At 34.3% G+C, this 26,664-nt stretch overlaps 1 protein-coding gene across 3 annotated transcripts in view; it reads right to left on the bottom strand.

Annotated features, from left to right (window-relative positions):
- The window catches only part of SMARCAD1 (SWI/SNF-related, matrix-associated actin-dependent regulator of chromatin, subfamily a, containing DEAD/H box 1), an 80,413-nt gene that overhangs the window by 25,909 nt on the left and 27,840 nt on the right, over positions 1 to 26,664 (bottom strand). For 2 of the 3 annotated variants that reach the window (XM_037830270.1, XM_037830269.1), the window contains exons 7-10: positions 20,069 to 20,170; positions 19,007 to 19,088; positions 17,224 to 17,615; positions 3,770 to 3,969 (exon numbers count right to left, since the gene is read on the bottom strand). In XM_037830270.1, coding sequence (XP_037686198.1) covers positions 3,770 to 3,969; positions 17,224 to 17,615; positions 19,007 to 19,088; positions 20,069 to 20,170 — 776 coding nt within the window. Of the gene's footprint in view, positions 1 to 3,769; positions 3,970 to 16,469; positions 16,926 to 17,223; positions 17,616 to 19,006; positions 19,089 to 20,068; positions 20,171 to 26,664 lie in introns of those variants that run through there. The other variant, XM_037830271.1, reaches the window with a different exon arrangement.

Genomic DNA, 26,664 nt, shown 5'->3' with positions numbered 1-26,664 from the left:
CTTACCAACCCAACATATGGTCAAACCTGAGTTCTCCACTATTTTTCTGAGTCATTTCCAATGCCTTAGCCATCCATATACATAAGGTTCACATTTCATGAGAATAATGAAACTTGTTAAGGGAGGCTTATCATATCACTTAAAAATGTATCCAAGGGCCGACATGTCATGCCAATGTATAATCTACACAAATAGCCAAGAAATGTTTTTAATAAACAAAAATTATTAAAATTCTTCATCACCAACACATGTTGAGAAACAAGTATATTAAACTATTAAAATATACATAAATTTAAAAAACAATGAGGAAATTTTAAAAGCATCAATTACCAGGATCTTTCATTCAAATAAAATTGCTTCATCCACATCACAAAGAAGCTCTGGTAAGGTGGTTTGATCAGCACATTAAATAGCTTTATTATACTGAAATATTTGTTTAAAAAATAGATTTAAATATTAATGTGTGTATATACTTGCTCCTATGCTAGATATATCAAAATTACAAGTAACTTTTTCTTGCTTGGTATCTCAAAAGTGCTCCCATCATCTTTCAGAAAGCAAAAGGATCAATGTAAATGCAGTTTTGACAGACTCTTTGAACCCAATTCATTTATTACGACAAATTTTTAAAACATGGGACTATATTCTTTCTCCATCAGGCTCCAGCATTTAAGATGCTATCTAACCACGCCTCATATTTATTTTGGCACTCTACAGTTTTCTAAGAATTTTCATGATTGCATATGAACCCCAACTACCAGTTCTACACATACGAATGTAGTGATTTGCACACTATCAACCAAATGTTAAAAATTATGGTTCAGATCTTCTGAATTAGTTGAGTGCTCTCTTCTCAATAGGGAATTAAGTATCATCTCTAAATAGAAGGTTTTCTTACCTCCCCCTATGGAAAAAAATGATTTTAAGATTTTTATGAACTCATGAAAGAAAATGAAGTAGCAGATTATTTTGAAATGACTTCTTCTGTTAGGGAAAAAAAAAAAAAATTCCTCCAGACAGAGTTACCGTGATTTCTTCAAAGAGCAAATATTAAATTGGCTTTAAATCTCCTGTTAAGAGAAACTAGTTTCAAAATTATTTTACAAGGTGAGAAAGGCCTGGAATAGTAATGATATAACAGAAATATACATAATGTCCTAAATTTGAGTTTAAAGTGCAGAAAAACAGGGGTGGAAGGACTTGTTTGAAGCAGTTCATATAAAACAGATTAGGGATGATAGCTGACCAAAAGTCTATTATGTTTTATAAGTGTGACATGGCTACTGAAAATACCACAATATTAATTTGTCTTAATGGAAATATCCAAACTACTAAAATATTTACAATTAGTACTGTACTCAAACTACATCTGTAGTATTGATTTGCATTCACATCACTGCTAAATGTTTTCATAGCACCTATTTAGGAACAGAATAGGGAACCATCCTGTCAAATTCAGGACCAAAAACATCATAAGAACCTTGGTAGAGTTAGCCCGGAAAACAAAGACATACATGATTAAATACATTTTATATTGAACATATAAGAAAACTTTTCAATTAAAACAGTTTAAAATTGATAAAATTTTAAATAAATTGCTAAAGGTATAGGGATGGCAACAGTTATAGCAGGAAAAGAACAGGAGAAATACTGAGGTTTCCTGTTTTCTTAATTTCCCCCCACTATTTTATATTTTAACTTTAATTCTGACACTTTAAAATAAAGATCATCAACTTAATGGTTTTAAGGTACATACCAGAAATTTTCTTCTTCCCTGCAAAGAATTTACTTTTAACAAGGATTTGTGGTTCGTTTATATTTCCTATATATCTAAAAAACAAATTTGCTTCTCAATTCACATAAATTTGTAAGAGAAAAGCAAGAAAGAGTTAACAAAATTTTGTTTCCAAGTAACTATGCTACAAAGAATTTGTTCTGTTAAGAGGAAGATCCAAGGATAATAGGTTACTCATCAGGATGGTCTAATATTTTCCTCTGTGCTGACAAATCCTTTCCCAAGGCAAGGAAACTACTTTAAACATCTCTATAATAAGCAGCCATGATGCCTGGCCAGCATACAAAGTAAAAATTGCTTGTGCAACTCTTACCTTGGCTAAAAAACAAAAACCAAGACCACAAATTTCACCCCCTAAAAGTGCAATTACATAAACATTAAAGGAACTATTTTACAGGTTTTGGTAATTGTATTTTGGACAATTCTCATCTATCAAATATTTCATTAAATTTTTTTTCAATCCAACGTAAAGGATAATTTATTACCTGATCATACTATTTGCAAGTAACAGGACTTTGTGACTATGGGTTTAGGAGAGAAATTTTTAAAGTGATGCAATAAAGCACTTGATTTTTAAAATCCAAATTATGATAAAGTAGACTCAACTGGGTAAGTCTTGTAGAGTGAAGAACTCTCCATATCCAATGCTGGAGAACAAGAAGCAGCAGCTCCAACTACACTTTTAGGAGATGAATTTGCTGATATGGCCATAGTTCTTTCTATGCAACAGAGAAAAGAGCTTCTTTGTGGGAACTGCATCACGTTTCCCTACACCATCCCATAGCACCCTAGAAGGGCACAGAAAAGATTGTAGCTTACTATTAAAGGCCAGTAATCATACCTTGATTTTTTTTTCTCAAAACCTTGATTTTTAACCAATGATCAGGCAAATAGGCTTTTGATCATTAACTTTTAAAAATACCCAGTAAAAGTAAACAAAATGATCAACTAAGGTAATTTTAATAAAATCCTAGTGCTAATCTTATTAAAATACCTATCAGAAATACACTGAACAGATGTATTTTTCAAGTTGCATTAACATTATACACTATGGATACCCCACAGTTCATTCAACTAGTCCGTGAATATGGGAACTCGGATTGTTTCCACGTTTTTGCCACTATAAATAATATCAAAGTAAACAATTTTATACATTTTTTAAAAGGAAATATTCTGAATAGTTCTGAGTCCCCAAGTTGTTTAAACTTTTAAAGGAAGCTCAAAACTATTTTCTCCAGCCCAATTCCTCAACACCATGCAAAAGGGGTATTCACAATTACAAAATGCCATTTTAATATGCATATGGTCGTTGGACAAATGTTTTCGTGAAAATAATTTAGGGCCTATTTCCCGTCAAGAATTTTGACAAGGTATATTACTGAACAAAGCAGTTTCGTAATGTATACCTGTATAATCTATTTAACAAAAGTGTCTGTCCTTTAACCATCTGATATATTTCTACCCCAAAAGAAGATTTAAAAATATGAGCTTTTGGAAGCATCTAAAACATTTCATCAGAGATACAGGATATTTTAATCATTACATTTTATTTATGACTTAAAAAAAAGCTGGGTTAAAAGGAATGTTTACTCTGGTCCAATTAAACAGCTGACTTTTTGAAACCCCAAATTTATGTAAAGGTATAGCTAAAACCATCTTTTTAGTTTCTATGACTATATACAAAGTTATTTGTTATCAGACAAGGAAGACATAGGTTATATAAGACCATAACAATTTTTCTCTCTATATGATGGAATAAAATACTCTGCTCGAGGTAAAACAAAACAAAACAACTAATGAAAAACAATTCATAAAGCACTTCATGTAACATCATAGGAAACCTTGGGTTTTTCTTCCAACATTAGTTTTAAATCATTTCTGCACTTAATTTCCCTAGCCCCACTACAGCAACAAATTCAGAAATTTTATACAACTGAGATAAAATTATGAGTAATTCTGTACAGCAAATATTACCTTTGGTTTAGAATGGAAGGTTGTTCTATGTTCCATCCACCTCCATTTCCAGTGAGCATTGTAACTTGTTTTGTCAATTTATTTGAAATGTCTTCACATTTGTTCATAAGCCTTATAACTACATCCCTTTCTTGGATCAATGTTTTACAGTGCCAAATCAAATCTTCTGATAAGCCATTAGTTTTGGACATCTTTGTGAACTATGGCATGAAAAGAAAAACAAACAGTTCAGTTCTAGAAAACAGAAAGGCAAACATTATTTCTTTCTCTTTGAGGAAAGTTTATTAATTTAAACTTTTATTAATTGGCTTAATTAAGTGCTAAGAGAACTTCATTCTGCCTTCATGTCCACATTCAAGCTTCCATGTTTCACATCAATATACTACTGTCCCCTCAAACTCAGTATGTTGAAATAAAAGATATCCCACCACCGCAGCTGTACAACGTCAAACTTATTTTGTCCTTGGCAGCTGGTCTTGTATAGGAGAAACCTGAAGTAATTGTTAATTGCCTACCAAGTTTTGTTACTCTTCAAAATCGCAAATTTACTTTTCTCTATTACCTAAGGTAATATAATACTGACATCACCTCTAAGTGGACTTACCATAACTGCATATCTGATCTCTTGCCTCCATTTTTGTCACTAACCATGACCCTTACTCTAAGATTAACTTTCCTAAAACATTACTTTTCCATATCTATCACCAAAGTGCAAATTGTTCCACGGTGATGTTAGCACAACACTGTGAAAATAATTAACAAGCACTGCATTATATATTTGAATGTGGTTAAAAGGGGAAATGTTAGCCTATATGTATGGTACTTGTGGTGGCATGAAGCTCTATGGACCCCAGAAAAAACATGTTCTTAGATTTGGATTTTTCTTCAGCCTCAAAACCATAAGCAAATCAATTTCCTTTATTTAGTGCAACCCATTTCATGGTATTTGCTTGAGCAGCCTAGGAAACAATTTAGGTACCAGGAGAGTAGGATGCTGATGTTGCAAACAGCAAAAAGGTGGAAATGGCTTTGGAATTGGGTAATGGGTACAAGGTGGAAGAATTGTGAGGTGCTTGATTGATTGAAAAGGCCTAGATTTCTTTGAAGAGACTGTTGGTAGAAATACGGATGATAAAGGTACTTCCAAAGAGGCCTCAGAAGGAAATGATTAATGTGTCACTAGAAACTGGAGGAAAAGCAATCCTTGTTTTAAAGTGGAAGAAAACTTGGCAAAACTGAGTTGATGTCAGATGGAAGGCAGAACTTAAGAGTGATGAACTTGGATATTTAACTGAGGAGATTTCAAAGCTAAGTGTGGAAAGTGGAGCAGCTTATGGTAAAATTTGAGAGGAAAGGGATAAGCTGAGAACTCAACTCCTGGGCACAAAGAAACCAGAAATTGATGGTTTGGAAAATTCTGAGCTTCTGGAGAGCGAGTTACCAGAGAATAGTGGTCTATGTGAGGGTTTAACCGAAATAGAACCAGTCAGCAATTTCCATGCATAACTGGAGGTGCAGTTATTCAGAAACGAACTGGAGAAAGTTCTACTGACTAATGGTAGCGACCCTGTGAACAACACGCAAGGCTGACAAAGTTTTTGCATAATTTGTATGAATGAACCACTGACAGCCTGGTCTAAAGAGGACAGAAAAGGAACAAATTGAAGGAAAAATCACTTCAAGGGCAGAACCATAGAAGCTGAGGTATGGACTGAAGACACCTTCTCAGGCCAAGAGTGGGCCCACCCATGTGGGAAGGATGAGTCTGCCCCAATGTTTGGAGAGGGCAGACCTTCTGCCCTGTGGTTCAGGAAGAGTGCTGCCACCCCAACGTTCAGAGAGGGTGGAACCTGTGCCCCAGGGATTACAGAGAGTCTTGCCACCAACCTGATGCATGGAGATGGTGAAGGCTTCACCCCAGTGTTTAGGGAGAGCATGGCCACTACACAAGCATTTAGAAGGGGTAAGGTGCCACTCTGTCAGGCCCAGAGGATAAAACATGGATCCACAGGTGAATCTCAGAGCTTGATATCTAATGGAACATGCCTGCTGTGTTTGAGAACTATCTGGGACCCATGACCCTCTTTTCCTTCCAATTTCTCCCTTCTGGAGTGGAAATGTTTATCCTATACTTGTATCTCTATTGTATATCCAAAACAGGTAACTTGTTCTCTACGTTTCACAGGTCCACAGACTGAGGGGAATTACACCAGGGCAGACCACACTCATAACCAATATTGATGAGACTTTGTACTAAGCATTATTTCTGAAATGACTTAAGGCTTTGGATTAATGTGATGGAATTAATGTATTTTGCATATACAAAGAACATGTCTTTTGGGGGTGCAGAGGGTGGAATGTGGTGGTTTGAAGCTGTATGTCCCCCAGAAAAACTCGTTCTTAAATGTAAATCCATTCCTGTGGATGTGAACCCATGATAAATACCTTCTGATGAGGTTACTTCAGTTAAGAAGGTATGGCACACCTAAAACAGGATGGGTCTTAATCCCATTACTGGAGTCCTTTATAAGTGGAATGAAGTTCAGACAGAAGGAGAGAAAGTCACAGAAAGCAAGAGGCTGGACATTGATGGAAGCCAGAAGGGAAGGGAAGAGACCAGGAGACATTGCCATGTGTCTTGTCATGTGACAGAGGAGATAAGGACCACTGGCAGTCAGTCCCAGAATGCCATGGTCTCAGGGGAGAAAGCACCACCTTGATGATGCCTTGATTTGGACTTTTTTTAGCCTCAAAAAAAGCAAATAAGCAAGTAAATTCCCATTGTTTAACCTGACTCATTTCATGGCATTTGCATGAACAACTTAGGATAACTAAAACAGTAAAAAATCCAGAGGAACTGCACAACACAAACAGTGAACTCTTAAGTTAAACCACGGACTACAGTTAATATTACAATTATAAAAATGTGCATTCATCAATTATAACAAATGTACCACATCAATGCATCAATAATAGGTGGTATATGGGAATCCCGTATTTTATGGTGCGATTTTTCTGTAAACCCAAAACTTCTTTTTTTTTAAAAAAGGGTAAATCCCTCAAGCTTTCAAAATTCTAATTATTATTTGTCACTTGATGTTCTACTCCTAAACAAAGATTATTACTTGAAAAGATATTACATGGATCAAGTTTACTATGATCAATTCAATAAAACTTTTTTCCTACCAATTTCAATATAACACTTGTATAAATGGTTTTGCATGAATACTCAAAGAATGTCTCTTTCAGAACATATTTGTACTTATTCTTCAAAAGGACACAGTGAATATTTCATATGTAAAACTATACCAGAATTAGAAGTTCTTATAGACAGCTGAAAAAATATTTTCTGAAAAATAGTACCAAAAAAAATTTGGAGTGAAAAACCTTAGAAAGCCCAACAGCTGTTGAAAGCTAACAATGTTGGTGGGCAAAAACAAAAATCTCATAATCTAGAAATGAATAAATTAAATAAAAATAAAACCATCTGTTAGAATAAAACCACACACAATTTTGATTTATATCATCTTACTTAGCATATTCTTGCAAGTTACCACACGACTCATATTAACAACTCTAAATATAATCCCTGCGATCACAGTATTTCTAAATTCAGAGAAGCTCAAACAATAGAAATTTAAGAGTTAATAACAGGATATCCTAAGATAATTTCATAAAAATGTGATTTAAATAGTATACACTTTGTATATTTAATCCACAGTAAATTGGTAAGACAAATATCCCTCTATTCCAAAGCCACTTCATTAATATTGCAGGATTTAAAACAAAAACAAAAACAAAAAACTTAGCATTTCACAAATTGCACTAAGAAACATAAGGTATTTCTATACCACTTCATATTTTTACAAGGATAACATTCAATCACAATGTCACTACACCCAATCCTTTCCAGGTAAAGAATATATACCTAAATAGCAGGACAGATAAAAATCAGTACCTTTAAGATTTTAAGGAGGTGCTATAAGAAATTTTAATTAAAATATTTTTATTTTTAACAAAACCAAAAAATTACAGGCCTAAAAACCAATCTCACACCTACTGGTGTGTGTGCGTGTTTGCATGTCATGTGTATTTGTGAGAAAGAACCAACAAGAATAATCAGGAAATAAGGAAAGAAATATATATTCTGTGCCTTGTATATGCTAGAACTACTAGGTGCCTTTTATTCACTAACTCATTAAATCATTGCTGTACAATTGCACGATTAGCCCACTGACTCTGGATGAATAAATTAAGGTTCATAAGGTTTTACAAGTTAAGAAACTTATGATTCCAAGGTCCATGTGTGTTCTTTTCACTGTAACAAATGCATCCTTAAACAAAACAATTTCAAAGACCTTACAGTTAAAGAGAAATGAACTTTTTTTCTTTAATCAACTACTATTGTGCTCTTACTATTCAAAAGAAATTGTGCTCTTACTACTTCTTTTTTTCAGGAGACAGGTTTATTTTCATTCCAATACATCTATTAAACATTTGTTTTCACATCACATAAACTTCTTGGACATGAGTTTCCCAATTTTAAACTCAATACTAATGGAGGTATACAATTGAAATTAAAGGATTTAATAAACATAAATACTTTAATTTAAAGTGGAAAGTACTGTATACTTACAACTGATTATTATATTATCTCTACTTTCACACTTGAGGAAAGGTAGGGCTGCCTACATTTAAAACAGAAAATTTTCAATTTACATATAATAAATTGATTTTTTTAGGTGTATGTAACTGTGAGTTTTTAGAAATGTATAGAGCCATGTAACCACCACCACAATCAGGATACAGAACAATACCCTCACCAGGAGTACCCTTACTATTTAGCAACTACTATCCTAGCTACTGAAAGGTCCCAAGTAGACAGAGTTCCTGTCCTCTTGCCCTTCATGGTTACTGTAAAAGACAGACAACAGATACTTTTAAGTGTAACAGTTGGTATTACAAAAGGAAAAAACAGGATTTTATGGGCGCTTATTACAAGGAGAGGGACCTAACCTAGGATCCAGGGAGTCATTTCATATTAAAAACGCCAAAAACAAAGAAAAAAAGGTTTTGATCCAAAGACTAATTCAACATGTCCAGAACACAGAGAATTAAGAGATAAGCCTGAACAGGAAAGCAGGAAGGGTCACAATCATTTATGAGTTCTAAGTTTAACTAAAGGGCACTGGAAAGCTATTGAAGGGTTTTAAGTCAAAAAGTGACAAGATATGACTTCTTGTTTAGAAAGATCACTATGACAGCAATGTGAAGATAGCTTGAAAGAGAGTGGGGAATACTAAGAGGGTGGTTACATCCCTGGAGGTAAGACAGTAATGGCCTGGGTTAGACATGCAGAAGTGGACTGATTCATGATATTTAGGAGGTAGAATCCATCAAGTGTCAGGAGATGAGTAAAAAGAATTACACACGACTCCCAGATTTCTGGCTTCAGCAACTAAGTTGCCAGTGAAACCATCTACTGGATACTGCCATTTACTGAGATGGTGAAGAAAGAACAAATTAGAGGAACATCTGCCTCTAAATATATTAAATTTGTGGTGGTTGCCAAATTCTGAAGAGGACACAGACAAACACAGATAAAAAGATCTAGAAGTTAGGGAAAGATACAAGCTGGAGGAAAAGATGTCTGCATAGGTGGCCATCAAAGTCAGAGATATTGATGAGACTACCTAAGGAAAAGCACATGGAATTAGAAGATTTCAAGCGGAACTAAAGATTAGAAGACCCAGAACAGAATCTTTAAGAATTTTAAAAGAGACCGTGAGAAAACAAGAAGAAATGTAGAATGCAGCATCAAGGAAGTCAAAGAAGAGATCGTTTGAAAAATGAGAGTGCAGTTTCAACTGTCAAAAGAGCAATCAACTCATCTGATCTCATTTTTACCAATTAAAATGAACTGAGATAAAAATATACCACATGGTGTTAACTAACTTAGCATTTCTCACCGACGGTTCTGAGAAATTAAATATATATCTACAATGGTTATGTTTTTTAAGACATATGTCAGCAGCACCTGGAGAGGCAAATACTCATCTAGTAATATATCACATATTCAGTAGAAATTTAAAGATTTTATTGCAGCTTTGAAGATTAGTGCCTAAGCATAGTATGAGCTAGCGATGACTAATCATTTATTATATACATACTACTTTTATTACCTGAGAAACAGATAAGGAAATAAATAAGTCATGTCACTGTTATTTACAAAATCAAAATTAGACTACAGTAAGTGGATATGTCTTAAGTAATACTGAAGCATATACTGATTCTTCAAAAAGTCATTTCAAGTCTCTTTTTAAAAATTTTACTTAGGAAGAATATTATCTTGAAATAGTTGCAAAAACATGGTATGTAACAGGTTATTTGGGAAAAAAAAAATATCGTATTATTTTCTGCTTCTGAACAGATTCCTGAAATGTAAGGTTTCTGTTCTGTACTTCCTAAAAGATGAAAACTTACAAAGGGCATATGAATGATGATCCCAAATTTGCTTAAGCTATCTCAACTTACAAAGTGAAAATCTTTTTTTCTTCCTTGTACTTATTATTTTTTTTACAAGATAAATTAGTCACTCAAAAACTATAAGAAAGGTTTAAAGAAGGGACAGCCAAATCATTATTTTAAGAGTTGGGAAATAAAGGGAAAGAATTAAGCATTTATTCTAAATTTCAGATATGAACAGTAACATTAAGAGTGGTAGGTGTGGGAAAGTTCTCTATAAAGACTGCTCCTGAGAGAAAAAATAATGATGGAATTAGAATATTAATTTTGCAACCCTTAATGAATTAACGGATCTAGGCATGAAGCTTCAAGTTTCTAACATTACAAAAAAGAAGCAACCAGACAATACTGCCTCCTGATGAACAAACACATTCATCAGCTAGGTGACATTACTGGAGGGAACATTTAACTTCCCAATTATCATTTTACAGAAAATATGGTCCAAGAGAAACATGTTATAATCAGGTATAAGGAGAAAGGTATAATCAGGAAAGTAAAGACTATGGGATGTTACATGACAGATGACCCAGTTTCTTCACCAAAGATATGTATGAAAAAGAAGGGGAGAGAGATGGATGGGGAGCCTATAGATTAAAAGACGGTTTAACGACTATTAAGCAATCTCAGTATGTGAAACTTATTTGGAATCTAATTCAAAATAATAAACTGTAAAAATAAAAAAACCAAAAGCCAATTATGATGCTTATGAGAAAACTCAGTCCATGATTCAGTGAGAACACTGAATGGATAGTTCATAACATTAGATAATATTACTATAGTTTTGTTAAGGGGAAAAACTTTTTGAGATTACATTTAAATTTGAAAGGATAAAATGATATGAAGTCTGATATTTACTTCAAAATAACAGGATGAAAGGACGTACACGAGAGTATAAATGAAAGAGGAGCTCATTATACTACTATAAATTTAAAAGTCTTAGAAAACAGATTAGGCAACAAAAGAGGTACAAAAGTCTATTTATAACTTCAGGATGTTGTAGCAGTTTGAGTTGGTTACTACGATTTTTAACTGAACTTGACTTTTTTGGTAACTTAGAGGTCAAAATTTTAGAACCACTTAACTCTGGGGTTTCCCACTTTCCCTACCCCGCTCCTCTCAACACATACAACAGGTAAACCAGCTTTAGAAATGACCCAAATTATTGTTGCTGGTTTATAATTTAGATCCATCTAATAAATTTAAGAAAAAGTGGTTTTACTCAATGATGATTTTGGTAGGATTAGGTTCAGCTGTGAGTGACAGGAAGCCCAAAATAACAGGGATTTAAAGAAACATAAGTTTATTTCTCCCATAAATGAAGCCCTGAGTAAGCAGGTCACATCTGGTGTAGTGGTTCCAAAATTCAAGGATTTTTCTATTTTGTTGCTTTACTATCCTTGACATGTGGTTTCCACCATCAAATTGACATCTCAACCAGCAGGAAAATGGGATCCTTTAAGGATACTTTCTATAAGTCTTATAATGTAATATACTTCTGCTTATATGCCATTAGATACAACTTTTATCAAATTACTACAGTGGAGGCTGAAAATTAGTCTTTATTGTGGGTAATGTGCCCAGCCATAAATTTCATTAAAAGCACTGGGGCTGGGGGTGGGGGAAGGAAAAGGAGGAAATTGGTTTGACCTAAGAAGTTTGATTTAATATGGGTAGAACTGATATTAGAGGATAATCAGAAACCAACAAATAGCATTTGAACTTTTCTTAGCATTTCACTAGTAATATATACAATGCTTATAATGCAAACGCGGATATCTACAGCCAACATTTTCTGAAAGCTGGGCGACTGAATAGGGATTTACTATATTTAATCCTTAATTACTTCCCCACACATAGGTACCACAATTACATACCACTTACAGATGAGGAAACACAGTAACAGAGAATACTTGCTTAAAGTAACAAACATAGCTAGAAATGGCAGAATTGGGATGCAAAACCAGGCCATCTGGTTCTACCACATTATTCACCTACCTCCTTAGATGTACTCATAAAACCAAGGTAAGAGTAGGATAGACATGCATGAAAGGAAGAAATAAGAAATCTAACTAAAAAAGAGGCAAAAGGATTCCCCAGGATGTCAAGGAAATGAGATTCCAAGATTATAGCTGATCAGCTGGTTTACAGTGAAACCAGTCCAAATTGGAGCAGGTCATAAGACTCTGGAAGAGACATCCTCAAGCAGATGGAATTGACAGAATACCTGCAGTGTCTAAAAACTAAGGGGAAATTTACATAACTTGGGAAAGAGTTTAGAGTTGAAGTAATGATAAGTATATTGAAAAATAAGCAAACCAAAAAACAAGACAATAACCAGGGAACACAAAATGCTGAGCAAGGAAAAAAAAGTAACCATGTAGTATACTACATGGCTCAACTATGCAATACATTTACATAATGTTTTATCAAAACAATGTAGATCCCAAAAGTGACCTTTAAAATTCCCACATTATTAACATATATTGGTAGGGAATAAGAAGTATGTGTGTGAATGAGGTCAGGTAGACAGTGAAAAGAGGTAAATCCCACTTTCATAATGTTATGACAATACATAATGCCAACAACTAGGGAAAAAAAAAAAAACTACAATTATATTACCCAGAGATACGGAGGTAATAAGAATCTGATAAAAGAGGTAAGCAGTTATCTACAGAGTAGGAAACAGGCCAGGAGAGAGGATGGACATGGATTTTTGAGGGGGTGGGGAATAAGCCCATAGAATTATTTAGGTTTACTTGTCAACCTAGGTACATGCATAACTCAAGTAAAAATATTAAAGCGAGAGAGAGAGCGCGCGTAATAGAAACTCAACATTTACTTCCACGATATCTTCATTAAGTATGGGGTTGGTGTGGCACTTAAGGAAAGGTGGAAGAACACTCCACTGCCACCATGTTACTAATTCCTGAAAATAAAAAACATTGAACAATCTTGTGAGTTATTTAGTGTCACCAAAAAGGTATTTAAGAAAGCACCCTGTAAATGCAGGATCTACTAGCAAATTTTAAAGTTGTTGATGAGCATATAAAATATGATCCTGTTTATAGTATGGCCCTGATTATTATCTCTTTGATTAAAAACTGAAGAATCACCCTAACGACTTTCTTCTTTTTAAAACAGTTGGCAACTGAAGTACCCCTCTCTTGCCACACTGTGTCACTCTTACTGCACAAATATTTTTAAAATTTCTATAGGGAAGTGGAAGTTTTTTAAAAACAGATTCAATAACTAACAAGTAACATTCTTGAGAACAGAGTCCTAAACTTATTCATTGCAATAAATACTTGACAGCAGCCAGCAAAGCACCTTGTGAGAGGCCACACTATTCAGAATAGATTTATAACTTTTTAAATAAAAGTTTATCAAACTTACACAAATTAAAACAAAGCATGAATGAAGCAAACTTATGAACAAATGTTCTAAAGTCACTCTTATTAGGAAGGAAGAATGAGGCAATATAATGCTTTAAGTGACAAATTTAGATTAACATTTTATAGTAGTTATCAGGTAAAACAAAACAGAAAATCTATGGTCTAAGTTACTAGCAGATGGAGTGGCACGAGGTGTTCGACATGAGCCAAACCTGGGTTGGTTGTTTCACAGCCAAGGGAAACTGTATCTGCATCAATCTACAAGTTTAAGAAGTAGATACATATGTGAAAAGTTTTTAGGTTGAGCTATTATGAATTGGGTTATTCATGAATCTTGTACTGGTTAGTGTAAACATATTAGTATTCTGAAAAAAATGTAAAGATGCATAATAAGATTATCATAGGCATGACACTATCCCCTATTCTACTTAGTATGAACTAGACAAACAGTAAGTGGTTGGTGAACTCATGCCATCATATGTGTGATATATGACAATACAAATTCCCATTTTACCACATTAACAGTACAGGTTTTTAAGTTAAAGATATTTTTGGCTTGCTACATTTCCAAAATCTACCTGATTTAATGACCTAATTTTCTTACAATAAGAATCCATATTTACTGCTATTATACAGAAAAACTGTAGGTAAGATGAAAAAATTATGAAAAGCTAACAATATTTAAATTTTGATTTCAAGAAGCTGCAAGTACAAATACCCATTTACATAATATTCCAATACATTTATTTTTAAAATAGCCACTTTTTCCTTATGTAAAATGAGGGTGACTAGAATATCTCTGAGATCTAAATTTTAGCTTAAAAAAGTATAATTCTCTGACAAGAAAGTCATAATACAGGGAAGTGTGTAATCTCTGGCTTTAGAATTTGTTAATTGTTAAAAGATCACTCTAAGCTGATATTCTACTTCTAATACTTGAACAAAATCCAATCATCTATATAACTTCACAAATTTTATTTTAAAAGGCACTGCTTATATAATTTTCACATCCAAATTATTTTCACAGTAAGACAATGAAATATTAGTGATTACATTTAAATTACCAAAGTTAAAGAAACTTCAGTTTTAACAAAAATCATAATTAAAATGTACATGTGTACGTGATTCACTGACTCCAGATGCATTTTTTAATGAAACAAATATTGATGAAATTTTAAGTTCTGCCAAATTCCTCAATCTTTAAGACTAAATAAGCTTCAACAATAATATTAGGAAATAGTGTACTACACATTTACTGGCTCTTAATATATAATACCCTGTGATTTTCATTAAAGTATGACTGAGTGACATGATTAAAACCTCAACTAATTCTCATAGGGATTTATAAACACAGCAGCTATGAAAACAAAAATAAATGTCTTTTTGTTTATGTTTGCTTTTGAAGTTCTTTGGAGGCATGTATCAAAAGCCACTGATTAACAGGGAAGGAGTAAATTATACAGCTTTTTACCAAAATGTAGATAAGATCACTCTTTTCTTTGATGATTTTATTAGGCTATTAAATTTACCTAGAAATACCAGTCACATTCAAAATTCTACAATTACTGAATATAGAAGTTAAAAGTTTTAAGCAAACTAAAATTCAAAGTTTGTAGACATTTACTTGCTAATTTTAACTGTTCATTTGCAAAAAAAAATCATTTGTCTACTTCGCTTAGGACAGCAAAGCACTACATTCACTGCATTCAGACAGTAAATTTACTTTTAAGATACTTTCAAAAGTTTTAAATAAACTAGACAATGCTAAGATGGATGGCTAGAACAAACACAGTCTTTGTGTTCAACTTTTGGAAAGGGGACAAAATGCTATAGGAGTTATAAATAGCTAAAGCATAATCTACAAATTCATGCCAAGACTAATTTAAACTATGTCAATTAATTAATAAGGAAAACATGATTTCTACAAGTTAAGTTGCTGAATATTTGTAAAAGCATCTGGCACATACACCTCTGGTAAAATTGTATAATTTACTTTTACTGTTTAGGCAAGTAGTTACAGTGACTAAACACACTGGTACAGATAATTGCATTCCTTATTAAATAAATTAGAATCCCAACAAGCCTGAGCAACCCAACTCTGCAATAACATAGGAGACCATTAAAGATTTTTAAAAGAAGAAAAGAAAGAAAAGAAGAAGAAAGCCCTTCAGCAAATACTTTAACAAATAAATCACTCAGGCAAAGCCAAACAAGTTTTGAAAGGTCTGCTTTGACAGATGTTCTCTGGAAAAGCAAAGCTTCAAGCAAAATGGATGGTTTTAATTATTTTTTTTAAAGCTACAAAATACAGGTACCGTTGTTTCTATATTTTTCAAATATTTTAATTTTAAAAAAAATGCTTTTTACAACTATTGTTCAAGGACCCTACCCTACTGGCACTTCAAGACACTTATCAGGGGCATTTATGTTCATATAGATTTAAAACAAGTATAAAATTAATCACAAGGCAACTCTGCTTCCTAATCTGGGAAATAAAACTTCCTAAAAAGTTTCATAAACCACCAACAGACAATTCATCTTCTAAACCTGTAAAAAAATCATCCATACTGCTTTCAGAGCAAGGCCTATATACAAATTCATACTATAAAAGCCCCTTTCTCACAAAAGTTGAAGTAAAATTTAAGACAGAGTTCTTCTATCTCTCTGTATGAGTAAAATTTGATGACTGTTGAAATTCATAAAACTCAAAATACATGTACTTTGGATAAAAACTGTTTACAGGAAATCAAATTCCAGAAAATGATCATGCAAAGTGTACTTACCAGTGCTTATGCCTTCCCTTCACCTAACGCTTGAATTCTAGGCTTCCACATACTTTTCTATCTTTCCAATTAAAAATGCTGCAGCCTGCTACACTCCATAAAATGGCCGCGTTGATTAACCAAGAAAAACATGCTACAGACTGAGCTGTCATTTTTAAAAGAAAAAGAAAATAAACAATTGCTTCTTTTGTAGTGGAACATAAAACACTTAGGCTGGCATTTTGAATCATGGAGCAATCCCTGGATGTTGCTATTGTTCTTCAAGCAGTTGTAATATTTCTGCCACATTCTTGCTTTCTGCATGGTGTATCAGCAGTAACAGATCAGAACAGGCTAGCAAACAACTCCTTCCTAAATGTAAGCTCTAATTTCTTCTTCTGCAGTGAAATGAACTAAGTTTCTATGCAAAAGAATGAGTGACAGTGTTTCCAGCCAATCACCTTGGGTTTCTTCAGGAAAATCACCCCTTAATTCATTCAAAATTAGGTCATATGACACTATTTGAAATACTATTGGCTTACAATGAAAGTAATGTTTGACTCTACTCAGGATAAGGCCACCCATCTATGCTTCCCTGGGCTGAAGACACCTTGACTATAAACGGTACTGTGAATTAAACACACACACACACACACACACACGAACACACACACACACACACACACACACACACACACACACACACACACACACACACACACACACACACACACACACACACACACGAAAAAAAAAAGAAAGAATGTAGCCTTACCAGAGCTTCCCAACTATTAAAGGGCCGGAGTTCTGTTATCTTCTGAGCCTTTTTCTGAGAACACTGAGGAATCAAAGTAAGCTCACCAACTGAAGCATCTTGAAGGAAGTGAAGAATTTTACCTTTATAGCCATCCTCCATCACTTCTTCACCACTACTATAGTCCTCATCAAGTGAACTACCGACATCAGAACCTGAATCATATTCAGAGTCTTCCATAACTCTCTTGGGATTAAATACATTTTTTTTACGTTTCTTATTAAAACCATTTTGTGGTTTCATGGAACATTTCTGTTTTAGTTTTGTTTTAGCTGTATTTTTAGGATAATTTTGATTTCTTGAAGAAACTTCTTTTCCATTTGGAACCTCATTTTGTGAACCATACTGCATATCTGTGTACAAAGAGAAATAAATTAGAAATATATACATTAAATACAAAGATCTAAGACCTCAAATAAGACAAGATAGATATTTAAACATTTATATTTTCCTTCTGAATACAGAAGAGATTAATTATTATTTTTGTTAAATCTTGATACGTGTTAGAAAAATAATACTGAAAGAGAATTTGGGGTAGAATAAGTTGAAATAATTCATTTCAAAAGCAGACGATAACTTGCTTTTTAAAGCAAATTAAATATCAAATTCCATTTTCTAACAAAGGCCCTGAGAATATAAATGGCAGCTACATATCCATAAGATGTCTCAGATGCCACTTAGCAATTCCACCTCGATGCCAACACTGATGGACAGGTATGGCAAAACATCGTTCATCCTATTAAGAAGCTTACTAATGAAGTATCTGTATTTCAACCACCCAGATTATAGTATTTTTGCATCATCATCTCTACCACTCTATTCTATGATTGACGGTACATTATTATTATAAGTAACAGCAAGAAAAGATGCACCAATACATCTTTTGTGCAAAGATGCACAAAATACTACTCTCTTATTATTTACAATGTTTATTTACCTTTTCAAAGGGCTTTCAGACAGATTATCATATATTCATTCTTGTGAATATATAAAAAATATAAGCAAAATAAACTGGACAAGGTATTCCTGAAATTTCTTCACATTCATGATCTATCTCCTCTGAGTCATTCTTTTGACTCAGAGTTGGTGATATTAGTGGCTTTCGTTACTCCACACTTCATTCTCTTGTGTCATTAAGAGCACTGGTATATGGCATTTCTTAAAAGAATTCAATTAAAAAATCTTAAAGCCATTGTGTTGGGCTTTTAAGTTGGCTTTCCAAGCATGAAGACTGAAAAAGTATGTGTGATTCAACTCTTCACCAATACCTCTTCTCTACTGTTTGGTTCCTAAAGATAAAGTTCCAAATGGGTTCAGGGACTTTCTTCCAAGTTGATGATACCTGTGTCTTAGGTTTTTGAGGCTAGCTATTCATAAGTGCAGGCTAAGACATCTACATAAAGTGATTATAAGACATCATCCTAACTGAGAGCTGTTAAAATCTATACATGTTTATTTTATATTCAATAAAACATGCAAGTTTAAAAGTAAATTTAACTATCAAGGAAAGCTGGTCAAATAGAAAAACATTACTTATTTATTGTTTTGTTTTACACTGCCATAAAGAACAGGCCAAAATATCTGGAAGTGGTCATTTAAATAAAATTTAACTCATTATTTCCAAAGTTTTTTGCACTCTATTCTTTGATTATTAAGTAGTAGGCTTAGTATTTTCTTATATACTTCAATACAAAATATCATTGGAAATATGTACTTTCTATAATAACATAGCATAGAAAATTACCTTGGTCTTCTGCAAACACTTTTAGAGATTCTAAAGCTTCTGTATACATCCATTCATGTTCCTTGAGTACTTCTCTTAGCTCCTAGAAATAAATCATTGATCTTTTTGTTAAAAATCTCAAATTAGCAACTTACAGAAAAGAAAAATCTTACACTCTTTGAAAAATAAGCTAATCTATAAACATACAGAATTCATAGCTGATTATTTTACATTTGTTTTTATGTTGATTTACAAATGATTTCTGTGCATATATTTCCCCTCCACAAATACAGTCTTCAAAGGGAAGGAATCTTTTTTTTTTTTTTTCCATTTCTGACTCCCCCATACAGTGCTGTGAACACCAGAGGATCAAGAAATGTTTGCTCAATTAAAAATGAAAACTTCAACATGCAGCTAGGCTTTTACAAACTGCCAACTTCAAAACATGTAGTTTCAGCATAACCAAAGAACCAGCACAGCAACATGATATTGCATTCAGCTCAAAAGAACCCAGCTGAGGTACCACTTGTGCATATACTTGAAAAAATCAATGTAATTTTAAAAGTATTTCAAATGTTAACAAAATATGTGCTTCTATATATGATCACGTGATTAAATAAGAGGCCCTTTTAGCACTGGCATGCATCTTTACTAACCCTGAAAATATTCTATCTGAGAAGTAGAACAAAATTTATGGAATATTAAAGACACTGAAATGCAGTATATTTTAAAATCCTTATGAAAAATTTAAAGGAGAACATGACAAAAACTAAAGCAGTTGATTTGATATGGGGCAAGGTTATAGATGACTTTCTAGATGATTTACAATTAATAAATGAATTTAAAATTGTTATTATGGTTATGTTTGTTATTAATGATGATAATTAGCAAAGAAGGTAATTAAACAATATAAAAAGTAAATAAACTGTAAAAATATTTTATAACATTGAAAAAAGGACAATTTATGGGACAAATGCAAAACTCACACTATAAAAAACAACCCTAAGCTTTTACACTGTTGATCTAAAATTTGTAAATAAAAACATTTAATATATACTGATTAAATTTCCTTAGAATAGTCACCTGTTTATTAAAATTGGGAAATTCCTTTTGCAATTTCACTACAATACTTTCCTGCTTTTCCCAGTTACTGCTGGATTCTGCAGACTCATTGGATTCTTCTCCCTAATGGCAAGAAAAAAAAAAAGAGAAAATTTAAAAGATCATCAATGACAATGGTCTTAACGTAATTACATTTATATTCTGACAGACTGGAAATTATCACATTCAATCTAGAATAATCCAAAATGTTTATTATGGTCATATGAAAATAGATAAATTTATGTCTTTCAGGATAAAATATTGCTGGTTTAAGATTAATGATAGATCCTGAATGTTATCTAGGAACCCAAATTTTATTCAGGAAGTGCTCAAAATGAGATAAATCTGCTGAAAAACTAGATTATTAAATTAATTCAAGAGAATTCATGAATATCAAAGTCTTTTCCAAATCAGTGGCAAATAACAGAAAAATAAACAAATGATACACATATCCTTATCAATGCCCACAATTTCATCCCCCCTAAACATTTCAAACACAGACAGAAAGGTTAATTTACTTTTACTTCAGTCTTATTTGTAGAATGGCTTAAAATTTTAATCGCTCATTCACAACATAAAGTGACACAATAATAAAGGAACTTATCTGTAACTAAATAATATATACATTCAATGGGTTAACCTGGGAATAATTGGGTTACACACATTGTTTTTATCTGTGTCACTCTCTAGAAGAAACTGGATAAATTCCACATTTGAGGAAAAAATATTCCTTCAATTCATGACTAAGAAAAACCTTGTATTCTAGACTATCAAAAAGCATTTTTTTCACTCTCCTTAGAGCTATACCATATGCTACAAAACAAGATGGAGAATAATATGATCTCATACTTTCCCTTCTACCTCCTTTCTTATCCAACTGAATTGTTCTTTTTCACTCTCACTACCTCAGGTAGAAATAACTAAACTGTAATACCTCTCTTGCACAGAGGAATAAGCAGCAGTTCCATACTATTGAGACAAAAATTCTATGGAATTTTGGAGTAGGAAGAAGAAAACTGCATGTGTTTTTGTCATAGTAAGTAGTCAATTTGGGCTGGAGCAGAGAACATTGATAAGAATAGTCTGCTGAAACATTAAACCAGAGTCAGTATTGCATAAAGTCTAGAATGCTAAGTTGAAGTCCATCTTTCTTAGAAAGCAACAGGGTTTTAAGCAGAGGAAGAATAAAACACCAGTTCGAAGACCTAGAAATTCACACTGCCATCCTCACTTTGCAGATAGGACACTAGAACTCCAAGCTGGACAGTATCCAGCTGAGATGAGATTAGAAACTAACATGTTTAACTCCAAAGCAGTGTTTTTCTACCACATGTGTTTCCTAAGCTATTCACATACACATACCGCACTCCTAGTTTTGTACATATCTGTACACAATCTGAACTACTCATTTAACACGAACAGAAGAAATCAGAGGACCATGTTCACACGTATCCATGTACCCATATGTATCTAACCATAAACTACTTCCCTTCCTGCTATTCTGGATAAGCTGTCTTAACTATTACCTGAGGCATATCTTTTTTCTTTTGGTTCATCAGGCCCCATCTCTTCTCAACTACTTAAAGGTTTCTCTCCAGCAACTTTTCCCCCTTTAGATCAGATGCAATAATACATCCCATCTGTGCTGGTTTGGATCTGTTATGTACCCCAGAAAAGACTGTTCTTTTAATCCAATCTTGTAGGGGCAAACCAATTGTGGGTGGGACCTTTTGATTACGTTGTTTCCATGGAGATGTGACCCTGCCCATTCAAGGTGAGTCTTAGTTAGTTTACTGGCATACTCTATGAGAGGATAAAAAACATTTTTGGAGAGTTCAGAGAAGCTAAGAGACAGAAGCCCAGAGATATTTTGGAGAAAGCCAGTGAAACCAGAAGCTAAACCTGGAAAGAAGGATCAGCAGAGACAGCCATGTGCCTTCCCATGAGACAGAGGAACCCCAGATGCCATCGGCTTTTTTTCAGAGAGGGCATCATCTTGTTGATGACTTAACTGGGACATTTTCATGGCCTCAGAACTGTAAATTTGTGAACAAATAAACCCCCACTGTAAAAGCCAATCCATTTCTGGTACATTGCATTCTGGCAGCTTTAGCAAACCAAAATACCATCTTAAACCAAAACAGAACAAATCTTTTAATCTGACATCCTTCTCCAGCTGCAGACTCATCCCTCTGCTTCCTAAAGCACAAAAACTCTGAAAGGATTGTCTATGCTTGCAATCCATTCTATTGACCCCAGTCCAATCAGGCTTTGGTCTCAAACAGTCCACCAAAGGAGTTTTGACAAGCTCACCAATGACCCCCACATTGCCAAACTGAAAGAAAATTTTTCAGTATTTATCTTCCTAGACTAACAATGACATCTGAAATAGTTATCATTCCTTCCTTCTTGAAACACTTCGGTTCTACCTCTTGTTTCTTCTTGATTCTCATCATCCTTAATGGACCACTTTTTCTCAATTTGAATCACTTTGCTGATTCAACTTCACCTTGTAGAATCTTAATGTTGTAGTGCCCAAAGCTTAGTTCTTGACCCCTCTCTTTTCACCTACACTCTCCTAAGTGATGACTCCTATATTCATAGATCCAGCATGGACTGTTTCCCCAGAACTCCAGACTTGCATACTACTTGTCAACTAAACATTTACATTTAAGTATCAACAGGTATCTCAAACTAGCATGGAAAAAGAAACCCCCCAAATCCTATATTTACTTACCCAAAACCTGCCCATCATACGGTCTTTCCCAATCATTAAATGGCAACTCCCATTCTTCCAAGTGCTCAGAACAGAAACCTAGGAGTCTCCCCTGAGTGTGAGTTTTCTCTTATGCCACCTATCCAATCCACCTGCAAATCCTATGAGTTCTGCCTTCAGAACATCCAGAATTCTCAGAGCTCATTCTAATATCCAGACAACATTAAAGAAAAGGGTACAGGGAAGGAAAACTAATTTTTCAAAATGAGAGGAATAAAACTGCAACTTAAGCTGAAGGCAGGTTACCTTAGGACAGAAAAGTCATCAGCCATATTTGAAGGAAAAGAGGAATGAGATAAAGGAAGGGAAGGAAGAAGAAAGCAGCGAGTTAGATTCAATGAGGAAGCACAATGAGTAAAAGCTGTGTAAGGGAAAATATGTAGGTTATGTGCAAAGTAACCCTAATATCCTTAGCTGAGTGAGAGAGTTAATTAGTCAAAAATTGCTAACTACCTAAGGGGGGCAAGGCTAAGGGTTCAAAGTCTGAGGATGTAACACAAGGTGGAAGAAAGATAAAATTAGGAGTATACCAGACTGGATATCGGAAAGAAAAGAATGGCTGAAGAATAAGGAAGAAAGATTAGATTTTTAGTGAACTAATTCATTACACAGGGCTCGGGCCTTTATCCCTTTCCAGTTCCCTTTCCGTTGTTTACTTCCAAGCAAGAGGACAAGAAAAACCTTTCAGTGGATTTGGCCCATCCAAAAAGTCCTAAAGATATGACATTACAGATCTTCCAAGAGCCAAATGACTCAGGAAAAGAAAAAAATAACATCCCCAGATAAGATACTAAAATCACAAAATAAGAACAGGATAATATAAAGGTGAAATATTTGAAGACAACCTACAGAATTGGAGAAAATATTTGCAAATCATATCTCTGATAAAGGCCTATCCAGAATAAAGAACTCTTAAAATGCAAAACAAAAAAGACAAACTAATTTAAAAATGGGCAAAGGACTTGAAAACATTTCCTCAAAAAAGACATACAAATGGCCAACAAACACATGAGAAGATGCTTAACATCATTAGTCATTAGGGAAATGCACATCAAAACCACAAGATACCACTTCACACCCACCTAGAAGAAAACCAAACCAAAAAACGCAAAAAAGTGTTGGTGAGGGTGTGGAGAAATTGGAACCCTCATACATTGCTGGTGGCAATGTAAAGTGGTTCAGTCCATGTGCAAAGGAGCTTGGCAGTTCTTCAAAAGTTAAATATAAAATCACCCTGTGGCCCAGCAATTCCACTCCTAGGTAAACATGTGAAAGAATTGAAAACAAGTTCAAACAAATACTAGTAAATGCATATTTCATAGCAATGCTACTCATAATAGTAAAAAGGTGGAAACAACCCAAATGTCCATCAATAGATGAATGGATAAACAAATTGTGGTATATATATACAATGGGATATTATTCAGCCATAAAAAGTACTGATATGTGCCACAGCATGGATGAATCTCAAAAACAAATCCTAAATGAAAGAAGCTAGACACAAAAGGTCACATACGGTATGAATGACTCTATTTATATAAAATATCCAGAACAGGTGAATCCATAGAAACAGAAGGTAGATTGGTGGGTTGCCAGGGACTGAGGGGAGGAATAGGGAGTAACTGTTTACTGGGTACAGGGTTTAAAAATGGGGTGATGAAAATATTTTGGAACTAGATAGAGGTGATGACTGTACTACACCATGAATGCACTAAATGCCACTTGAAAATGGGTAATTATACTATGTCAATTTTACATTAATAAGTTATTTAAAAGAAGATAACTGTGGAAAACAGTAAACGGTTTTGGGAAATCAAATATATGATGGCACAATTGAAATATTTAATAGATGGTATATCTGTCATTTGCTGATTGCCCTTGGATCCCACCCTTCTGCCTACTCTGTCAATCCCTAGTGACTGAAAATACCCCTTGCAGTCCAGTGGTTACATTGGAGCTTTACAGAAGCCAGGTGATAAATGGAGTTTGGGCCCAAATTAGTCTCAGTGGGCCCAGAAGTGAATGAACCCTATGGCTATTTCCAGAAATCATAAATGAAACAAACATATATTTGGTACTGGCAGAAATCCCATATTGGCTCCCTGGCTACATGGAATAAGGACAATCATTGTAGGAAATACCAAGTTAAAGTCCCTAGAACTGTCCTTCAAGCAAAATGATGATCATGATCATCATGATGATAAAGACTACCATCCCATCCCAATGTAATGAGGCTCCTTGATCTATACAAAAGCTGGATGAATCTTGAAAAATTATTTTAGATTATCATAAACAATCAGATGATGACCCCCAACTACAACTGGTACACCAGAAGTGATTTTTTTTTTTGAGCAAATCAGTATGGTTATGCAGCTATCAATCTGGTAGATGCTGTTTTCCCTATTCAATTAGAATGACAAATGGAAGTAATTTGCTTTCACTTAGGCAGGAACAGCAATATAGCTTTACTATCTTCAGAGCTATGGCAACCCTCCTGCTCTCTTTCATAACATAGTACTCAAGGACCTTGATAGTTTTGCATGGCCCACAGAACATTACTTTGATCTACTACACTGAAGACACCACTTTGACTGGACTTGTTAAGTAGGAAGTAGCAGGTATCTTAGATGGCCTTAGTAAGATACATGCATACCAAAGAATGGGTGGAAAATGACCCACAAATTCAGGGAACCTCCACTTGTGTGAATTTCATGAATCCAATTTACAACACATTGGGAAATCTGCTCTTAACACAAAAAAAGACAAATGGCTGCACCTTGTCTCTAAGGAGGAGGCACAGCATTTGGTGGGCCTGTTTGGAGACTGGAAGCAAGGTTTACTTCATTGGGGTGCATGCTGCTTTGACCCATTTACCAGGTCGCTCTTAAGACTATCAGTTATGAAGGGGGCCCAGATTAAGACATGGCTCTGCAGCAGTTCAAAGGTACAGTACAAGGTTCTAACCCTCTTGGGACTCCTGACCAGCAGATGCAATGATTCTCAAAAAATCTGCAAGTAAGGAAGCCATATGATGTCTCTGTCAAGCTCCAACAGGAAAAATTACAGCAGAAAACCAAACGGATTAGAAGCAAAGTCATGTCCTCTTCTGCTGATACTACAGTCAGTTCTACTATATAACACAACATAAGCATTTCTAAAAATTACCATGCTATGCAAAATTGTGAAAACAAAAATCACAGGTTTATGAGAAAATTCATGTTAAGACACACAACACTTGAAAGCTTAGAGTTGAACATGTGCAGCAAGAACCAATAATCAAGTGTAAATGGTATATCTGAGATTGGACTTGAGCAGGTTCAACAGGCAAGAAATAAGTTGCATGTGCAGGTGGTTCAGGCTTTCATGGTGTCTACTCCTACTTCTCTGCTGTCCCTCCTTCAACCAATATCTATGGCACTATAGGGTATTCTTTATGATCAGAGAAGGGAAAACTGTGAACTTAGTTTACAAAGGGTTTGCCTAATTGCTAGAACCAGTCAAAAGGGAACTGCTGCTATAACAGGATCTCATTTCAGAGAGTAGCCCTGAAGAGCAGTGTAAAACATAGGTGGTGCATCTTATTGTCCATTTTGTGTGAAGAGATGGCCAGCCATAGAGATCAATGATACATGATGGACAGTGACTAAGAAAAGGAACAAGACTGGAAGCTCAGTGACCAAGAAGTCTGAAGAGGTACACTGTTGAACTTCTCAGAATGAGAATAGAATGTGAGGATAACAGTGTTCCATGTGAACTGTTCAACAAAGGGAATCTACTATAGAGGAGGCTTTTAATAATCAGG

The sequence above is a fragment of the Choloepus didactylus genome, chromosome 3 (assembly GCF_015220235.1).
Source record: "Choloepus didactylus isolate mChoDid1 chromosome 3, mChoDid1.pri, whole genome shotgun sequence".
NCBI lineage: Eukaryota > Metazoa > Chordata > Mammalia > Pilosa > Megalonychidae > Choloepus > Choloepus didactylus.
This window is presented reverse-complemented; position numbering and strand designations above follow the sequence as displayed.